General features: G+C 37.8%; 1 protein-coding gene across 3 annotated transcripts in view; it reads left to right on the top strand.

Annotated features, from left to right (window-relative positions):
* The window catches only part of LOC149179727 (protein TONNEAU 1a-like), a 53,680-nt gene extending 45,602 nt beyond the window's left edge, over positions 1-8,078 (top strand). Inside the window, exons 5-9 of one of the 3 annotated variants that reach the window (XM_089415774.1) lie at positions 6,271-6,422; positions 6,519-6,613; positions 6,723-6,936; positions 7,526-7,588; positions 7,877-8,078. In XM_089415774.1, coding sequence (XP_089271900.1) covers positions 6,271-6,422; positions 6,519-6,613; positions 6,723-6,936; positions 7,526-7,583 — 519 coding nt within the window. In that variant the 3' untranslated portion in view covers positions 7,584-7,588; positions 7,877-8,078. Of the gene's footprint in view, positions 1-6,270; positions 6,423-6,518; positions 6,614-6,722; positions 6,937-7,525; positions 7,842-7,876 lie in introns of those variants that run through there. The other 2 variants (XM_089415772.1, XM_089415775.1) reach the window with 2 other exon arrangements.
* Positions 8,079-9,536: the final 1,458 nt, after the last annotated feature.

The following is a 9,536-nucleotide window of genomic DNA, read 5'->3' on the forward strand; positions in this document are numbered from 1 at the left end:
AATGTCGGAACCAGGTGAACACTTCATCTTTCTTCTTCAAGAAGTAGATCCAGGTCTTGCGAGAATAATCACCCGTAAAGGTGAGATAATATAAGTATCCTCCCAAAGAGTTTACGGGCATCATACAATATATGTCGGAGTGGATCAATTGCAATATATATGTGGTCTTGCTATTACTTGAGGGGAATGGTCCCCTTGTAAGTTTTCCTTTGGCACATCCCGGACATACACCTTCATGTTCTACTTTGAACTTGGGCATGCCTGTCACCATCTGTCTCACATCGGGTAGGGCAGGGCCTTTTAATGAAGATGGGCAAACCTCCGGTGCCATAGTTCAGATTGTAGAGATGTGTCGCAAGACATGGCTCTCAATGGACTTCCTCCAACTTGATACAAGTGTCAACCCTGAACCCAAGAGTAAAAGCATCTTTAAAATTTCTTTTCCAAACACGTACCTTTCCATCAATGAATGCCACCTTGAATCCTTTGTCATCCATCGCTGAAATATACACTAGGTTCTTCTTGAGATCAGGTACATATAGTACTTCTTGCAAATGAATAGTGTTACCTTGATTCAATTGAAGGGTAACATTCCCTACTCCCTTCACGGGATAGGTGGCATCATCTCCAAGGATGATCTCCAAGTTTGTATCCTTTTCTATCAGATTAGAGAGGGCTTTCTTGTATCCGGTGAAGTGCCTTGAGGCATCACTATCAATCAACTAATTTCCCAAAGTGTACGGAGGAGAGGCGGTGGAGAGGGCTAATATAAGATATTACTCTTTTTGCTTATTGTTAACAACATTGGATTCTTCATACCTGGAGTTCCTGTATTTCTTGGAGGGTCGGCCATTTCCTTGATGTCCCGCATTCCTTTTTCCTTTGCCATTTGACCTGCCATTCCTTTGATCGTTGTCGTTGAAGTTGCCCCTAGAATGATTGTGATCATCATCATGCGATGTGTCCCTTCTATTTGGACACTCCCTTGCATAGTGGCCAAACTTATTACAAACAAAGCATCTTCCCTTCCTTCCATTTTTGAATCTCAGTCCTTGACTTTGCTTCTTTGAACTTGCATTGTTCTTCCTCTTGGCATGAGTAGAGAATGTAGTGGGGTTGCTTCTATTAGAAGGCATTTCTTGCTCCATCATTTTTGTTTCTTCTTGAATGCATCTCGACATCAATTCTTCAAACCTTGGAATTCGATCATTATTGAGTATAGTGGTTCTAAATACATACCACTGAGGGTGGGAGTCCTCCAAGGGTGGTGAGAGTAAGTTCCTTGTCAAGAACGACTTCTCCAATCGAGAGTAGATCATTCTTGATCTCATTTATCCTCAAGAAATAGGATTGAATGTCCTCGTCCTTGCCCTTCTTAATGTCCTTCAACTTATTCTTGAGAAATAGAATTTGATTAGCATTACTAACCTTGAACATGTCGACCAACCTGTTGTAGATCTCCTTGGAGGTCTTCAATTTAGAGATATAGGCCACCAGATGCTTGTCAATGGAATCCCTGATAATCTTTTTCGTTTTGACTTCAACCTTGTTGTACTTGGTCTTCACAGTAGCCGGTGTGTTTGAAGGAGGCTCAAGGATTTTACCTTGCACATAATCCATCACTTCTTTTTCTTCCAAGGTCAAATCAAGAGACATCTTCCATCCATGATAGTCAGATTTATCATGGAGCTTGTCTTCAACCAGGAAGTAGGATGGGGAACCCATTGAGCCTTTTGTCCTTGTCCAATTGTCTTTGGTGATTTCTCCTTCACTCTTGCATCATACAATATATGTCAGAGTGGATCAATTGCAATATATCTGTGGTCTTTCTATTACTTGATGGGAATGGTCCCCTTGTAAGTTTTCCTTTGGCACATCCCGGACATACACCTTCATGCTCTACTTTGAACTCGGGCATACCTGTCACCATCTGTCTCACATTGGGTAGGGCCTTGTAATGAAGATGGGCAAACCTCCGGTGCCATAGTTTAGATTGTAGAGATGTGTTGCAAGACATGGCTCTCAATGGACTTCCTCCAACTTGATACAAAGTGTCAACCCTGAACCCAAGAGTAAAAGCATCTTTAAAATTTCTTTTCCAAACACATACCTTTCCATCGATGAATGCCACCTTGAATCCTTTGTCCTCCATCGCTGAAATGTACACCAAGTTCTTCTTGAGATCAGGTACATATAGTACTTCTTGCAAATGAATAGTGTTACCTTGATTCAATTGAAGGGTAACATTCCCTACTCCCTTCACGGGATAGGTGGCATCATCTCCAAGGATGATCTCCAAGTTTGTATCCTTTTCTATCAGATTAGAGAGGGCTTCCTTGTATCCGGTGAAGTGCCTTGAGGCACCACTATCAATCAACCAATTTCCAAAAGTGTATGGAGGAGAGGCAGTGGAGAGGGCTGATATAAGATATTACTCTTTTTGCTTATTGTTAACAACATTGGATTCTTCATACCTGGAGTTCCTGTATTTCTTGGAGGGTCGGCCATTTCCTTGATGTCCCGCATTCCTTTTTCCTTTGCCATTTGACCTGCCATTCCTTTGATTGTTGTCGTTGAATTTGCCCCTAGAATGATTGTGATCATCATCATGCGATGTGTCCCTTCTATTTGGACACTCCCTTGCATAGTGGCCAAACTTATTGCAAACAAAGCATCTTCCCTTCCATTTTTGAATCCCGGTCCTTGAATTTGCTTCTTTGAACTTGCATTGTTCTTCCTCTTGGCATGAGTAGAGAATGTAGTGGGGTTGCTTCTATTAGAAGGCATTTCTTGCTCCATCATTTTTGTTTCTTCTTGAATGCATCTCGACATCAATTCTTCAAACCCTGGAATTCGATCATTATTGAGTATAGTGGTTCTAAATACATACCACTGAGGGTGGGAGTCCTCCGAGGGTGGTGAGAGCAAGTTCCCTGTCAGGAATGACTTCTCCAATTGAGAGTAGATCATTCTTGATCTCAGTTATCCTCAAGAAATAGGATTGAATGTCCTCGTCCTTGCCCTTCTTAATACCCTTCAATTGATTCTTGAGAAATAGAATTTGATTAGCATTACTAACCTTGAACATGCCGACCAATCTGTTGTAGATCTCCTTGGAGGTCTTCAATTCAGAGATATAGGCCACCAGATGCTTGTCAATGGAATCCTTGATAATCTTTTTTGTTTTGACTTCAGCCCTGTTGTACTTGGTCTTCGTAGTAGCCAATGCATTTGAAGGAGGCTCAAGGATTTTACCTTGCACATAATCCATCACTTCTTTTTCTTCCAAGGTCAAATCAAGAGACATCTTCCATCCATGATAGTCAGATTTATCATGGAGCTTGTCTTCAACCATGAAGTAGGATGGGGAACCCATTGAGCCTTTTGTCCTTGTCCAACTGTCTTTGGTGATTGCTCCTTCACTCTTGCCTGGGCTTTGTCTTCACCTCAGCTCCGATACCATGTTAATTTGAAGCAACAATGGTATGTTCTATGCTTTAGAGCAATTTTACTTCAATTTCTTAATTAGCCCAATATTAATAGCGATCACATCAACATGATAGTAAAATGAATATAGAACATAAACAATAGAAGATAAGCCAAGACAAAAGGACACAAGATGTGGCACCAGCCAGGGACAAACCCCAATGTGGGGAAATCCTTGATCAATTCTTCTTATAGTCTTCAATAGTTCAGCAGAGAGAAATAGTACAATTTAAAAATCTGATAATTTATGACAGTGGCAAAAGAGCCCTAGCCAAAAAAGTCAACGCTGGTCAACAGTCAACGCTTAGCCTCGATTTCTGTGCCCAAAATGTGGCTTGCCCAAACAGAGATAGCCCTCACAAAAACGCAGTCAAAGGAGGTCAATGCAGGCTGGTCAATGCTTTGTCAAATTGTTCAGAAATTTGGTCTCTTGAAATTTCGGCCTCCTGAAATTTTGCTCTCTTGAAATTTCGGACGTGTGGAGAGAGAGAGGCCCAGAAACCCGTAACCAATCAATGAGGAGAGAGAGAGAGAAGTCTGAAGATGAGTGTGTCCAAATGAAGCTAAGTCAACTTCTATTTATATGCAACTTTGAGGATGAATAGACGTGACTGTTGGGCTTCTGAGCCTACATAAGTTTGCTGGCCGACCTTGACAATTTGACCATAATCAAAATAAATTCATAACTTCATTTGTACATGTCATAATCGGATGATCTTTAGATCAATCCTACACCTCTCAGAGAGAGGAATCCAATAAAAATATCAGCTGTCATAAATAAGATGATTCATGTGGAGTTTGACCTTAGTTGCCAATTTTAACAAGTTAGTTAGGAACTGAACATACTATGGTACAAGCTTCATTCATGACTTTTAACATGAAAATCCATCATTTTCTTATCTTCAATTACCTTGAATGGGGATTTTTTTTGGACATTATAATGTTTGTCTTGGATGGGCACAATTCATTGAGGATTCCCTTTGCTGGTCTCTTTAGAGAGTCTTCTACTTCTCGAGCTACATGAAATTATTGTGAGGTTGGAGCTCTGGCCCTATGACCCCATCCACCAACCTGGATTGGTGGACCGATTAATACTGGTTTTGTACCAACCAGTACGAACCGGTTTGAACCAATGGGTATCGTCCTGAACTAGTCCACCATGAAAACCTAACTCCTAAACCCTAAGTAACAACCCTAACTCCTAAACCCTAGCAATGCTAGCAATCAATGGTAATGTTAAATTCTTGAAGAAAAAGAAAATATAAAGGAAATGTCAACTTTTTTCTTTACCTTTCCTTTTTATCCTTTTACTTAAAGTTTTAACATTACCATTAATTGTTTCAGGATGTTTAAGAGTGGTTCCAACCTTGTCCCACTAGATGGTATAATCTCATATCTCACTCAAAATTCAGCTGACTTACTGCTTTTCAGGATTTTAGGATTGGTAGGATAGCAACATTTTCATTGAATTCTATTGTGTATGAGGGTATGGGATTGGCATTTAATCCATAGCACAAAGCACTTTATGTATCTTAATGTTGGTGGTATTGATTGTTGAACTCTGATGTTGGTGCTATTTATTGTTGATTTCCTCTGCCATGGCCTTAACAAAAATGTTCCTTTTACTCAAACCAAAATCATTGGTTAGGCATGTAAGCTTTTTCTACCATATTACAGGGTTGAGGAGATAAACCCTTCACTCAAACGAAAATCATTTGTTAGGCATGTTATAGTTTTTTCTACCATATTATAAGGTTGAGGAACCCAGGGAGTCTGGAGACTCTGAGTGAGATGATGTTTATGCAGCTCTTGCTGATGACCCCATTTCTAATAGTGGTGATGATTTTGATGAGTAATCATGTTGATCAGAGATTTGTAATAGATATACCAGTGGCCCAGTGGATTGTAGCATGGTTTTTTGACTCTAGGCCATTCAGAGGCTTGATGATTATGTATTTTGTTGCTGATATGTATTGCACTCAGTGCCATTTTGATATATTCACTGTTTACATGGTTTTTAGATGAGCAAAGTAACTTTGCATATTTTGTCTCTAATGGTTTGGAATCCTAGAAATAAATGTTTTCATTAAAATAAATCATTATACACACACACACAAACCAGTTCATTCAATCCGGTTTGATCTGTTTCAATCTTATTCCAGTTTCAAACTTGGTTTGCTAGGTGGCTGGAAACTGGTTCGAAGACCAGTTTCAGTTTTTAAAAATTGGTTCACATGGTTATTACCCAAGCATGTGCCAAAATATAATTGATACCGAAACAGGGGTGTACCCAAAAGGATTGTTTAAATGCTGACCACCTTTCCATGAAAGCTACATTTTAGAAAAGAAAGAAATGTCTTCCACAAATGTTAAGCTTGGCTGGTTTACTAAAAGTTATTGTTATGTCTGGCACCTGGTGTCTGTAAAATTCAAAAACAGAGCATCCTTGTATTGCATGCAAAATCATAAGATGGGATGGGGCTTCGAATAACACTGACAGTGCCTATTCTCTAATGCACGGCCATTCATTGCACTATATTTTGTCAACATGAACATTTTCTACCATTAAACAATTATCTGAAAATACCTTGGAATTTAAATACGAGATCTTTGTCTAATATGGCATGATTCTGTCAGTGCGCAGCACTGGCCTTGTTAAGTAAGCCTTACAGCCAGACAGTATTTTTCACGTGTGTTATTTGAGAAGTGAAAATATGAATATAATTTCTTAGGATATTGTTCCCTAAATTTTGTTGTTTTGATCCAAATATGTCTCCCAATCAGAACACGTCTGGGAACTTGTCTAAGGGCAATGCAAGGAGATCTGCTGCAGAAGGTGCATCCACATCGGGTCCAGATGATTCTTTCACTAATGTTGAAAGACATTTGCGTAGGCCACAAACTTCACTTGCTGGAGGTCTACCTCCACTTGGAAGGTAAGAAGGGTGATCTGATATGTTATGGAAGTTACTGATTGTCCTTTTGGACATGTTCTTGATTTATGGGAGTCTGAATGCAGCTGTCCTTTTTAGCAGGCTTGCTCCAATCAGCCAATCTTCTACTGGTTCACTACGTAACTCTGGAGTTGGAAGTGCATCAGATCGCATGAATGATGGAAATTCATCTGGTATGTTTCTTTCTTATTGTTTAGAAAGGCCTCGGAAGGCTCATTTATTTTGTGTTTTATTTGCTTATACATTTGTTGCTCAAGCATTGTGAAACTGTGGTCAATGCAGATTTATTTGATCTAGGGGGTAACCGTAAAGGCAGTTCAACCATTCCTTTTGCTGGAACGTCAAGAGAGAATGGATCTTTTCCAGCCATGAGAAAAGAAGATCATGGTTGGAGATACAGCGATGATGAACATTCTGAGGATGTGATAAGAGCTTCAAATGCCTTGGAAAACATCCAATTAGATAGAAAAGCTCGCAGCCTAACTAATTCATGGAGGTGAGGGTTGTTAATTTTGAGAAGTGTTATTGATTGTTGTCTATTGCGTTATCTTCTTCATAATCTTGTGTTATTCATGTAAACTGATGCGTACATATTGGGTCATACTTTTTTGGTTTTGCTCTTTTGTTTTTGTTGACGTACTCAATTCTGTGTTTGTGCTTTACTATAGTAATTATTTAAGTTCCTGCAGTCTGTACTCTATTTTTTGCAGAATGTCAACTTTGTTCCTGTAGTTTTATCTTTTCACATTATTTGCAGAAGCGGTTGAGTATATATCAATAGAGATACCTACGTGGTTATAGTGAAAAGTCTTCCTTTTTTCTATACTGGTTATGTTTTTGGGTCACACAGGTTATGAGGCCTGAGTCAATGTGATGTAAAGTTAGTGGCAATTTACTCATTAAGTTGAAGTGGTTGTTAGCTTAAGTATTTGCTTTTTTCTGTTGATCAGAGGATGTCAAATGTATATTTATAGCAATCATTGCAAATGTAGGGAGAGTTTTACGGATGGTTTACTGCCAATTGTCAGGAGGAATTTTCTTCTCCGTGGATTCTTTTTCCTTCTAAAAATATTTCTTTGTTGCAGGAACATTGAAGATGGTGTTATAGAGGAAGATTCTCATTCAGAGAGGGACAACTTTTAGCATAGGTTAGCTTAACGTAGATTTCTCTTTGAGATGATTAATTCTCATTGGCACTGCAGATGAGCTTTGTTTTTTCAATTTAACTGGACAGTCTTTTGTCATCTTTTCTTAATTCTTGATATTATGCTCATCTTAGCTCACTTTGCTTTCCTGCTTTCTGGTCTGTTTGTTTTTTGTTTTGATTTTCATTTGGCCACTTCAAGGATTCTTATGTAGTGCTTTACATCTATATATATGCACGCATGGAATTCAAATGTATTTGGTTTCTGAGGTAATTTAAAATGTTTGTGCAGAATGATTGCTATATAAACACTCATGGAATCCAGTGATTTTGGTTTCTGAGGTAATTTGAGATGTTTGTGCAGAATTATTCCTAAAAGCTTTTGAGGGTTTGGAGATGATAAACTGTCATGAGAGACATGTGAATGATAAACTGAATTATAAGATAACATGTATGCCGACTAAAATTGACAGCGAACTCCTTCACAAGCTCCATTTACGAGTTATACCCTCTTCAGTTCTTTGTTGATTTGTTTTTGCAATTTCAATAAATATCCTCGTTCAATTAAAAAAATCAGATGAGATTTTGTGCCCATTTTCTGGAAATTTTTTCATACTGCCAAAATAAAGGGTGTAGTTAAGAGGTCAGTCTATGGTATAATAATTTAATTTAAATATTTAAATTCCATTGGTGGTCAGAAATGGCCAATTTGACGATATCAATGAATAAGCAATGGGAGTGCAAAGGCCTCTTTGTAAGAACTAAAAAGAGAATAATGAATGCTTATTTACGCATTAAATTTGCATAAGAGCAATTATTGTTTTGTACGGAGAATATAATGTATTTTCAAGTTTAGCTCACCCATTACGCTATTTCAGATAAAATCAAGCTATTGAATATTACAAGCGAACTATAGACAAACTATGCCTTGTAAATGCTTGGATACCAATGCTGACGGGAAAGTATTATATCGATTTAAAGTAACAAGAAAACCCAATTGTGTGCACTTCATTTGGATGTTGATCATATTGTCTAAGATGATGACAATGTTAAGAGTCGCCAACACTAAAACCAAGAAAATATAACAGATGCAATTTGTTATGCTCACAAATATTCCTTTGATGTCATAGGCAAGCTTAAACTTATTGTTCAAGTAGTGCACACAATGTTAAACTTCTTGTTCAAGTAGTGCGCAATATCAGGAAAGCTTCATAGAAACACTATATTATCTTTTAGCTTCTGTGAGAATTACATAATATAAGTCTGTTTGTGAAAATAACTGTATTTTTGCAAATTATGATGCATTGCGTGTTTTCAAGGATTTCATTTACAATATAACATATGCATGGATGCCAAATCTAAAGGGAAAGTATGTTCCCAATTCAAAGTTACGAGAAAATCAATTGTATGCAGTGTTATTCTCGTAGATTCTGTAGATAATCAGACTCAAAAAGCCAATAAAATACAAGGGAGAAGCTGTGGTTTATGCTAACAAATTATTATAGTAGATTATAGGAAGGACACAAGAAACTCATATATTTTTGCAAATAACAATGCATTTTGAGTTTTCAAGGTTTTATTTTCAATATAACCTATTTGTGATGTCAATGCTGAAGGGAAAGTATGTTTCCAATTCAAAGTTGCAAGAAAAGCCAATTTTAGGCATGTCATTTGGATGCATACCGATCGTTATGCTCATAAATATTATTATAATGTATTATAGGCAGCGGACAATATTAAACTTGTTACTTTAAGAAATGCACAGTATCAGGAAAATAGTTCATTTTAAGTTTTGCGTAAAATTTCATGTTACAAATAAAATTCATATGCAGTATTGTGCAGTACGTACTAGTACAATTCAGTCAGTGAATCTATTGCTTGTAAGTTGCTGTTGTGCTTAAGCAAGCATATGAGCATGGTATCACTAGCTGCCAAAGGAAATACATTCTATG

Source organism: Pinus tabuliformis, chromosome 3_2, assembly GCF_031772625.1.
Source record: "Pinus tabuliformis cultivar Carrire ecotype Pingquan chromosome 3_2, CPIR1, whole genome shotgun sequence".
Taxonomy (NCBI): Eukaryota; Viridiplantae; Streptophyta; class Pinopsida; order Pinales; family Pinaceae; genus Pinus; species Pinus tabuliformis.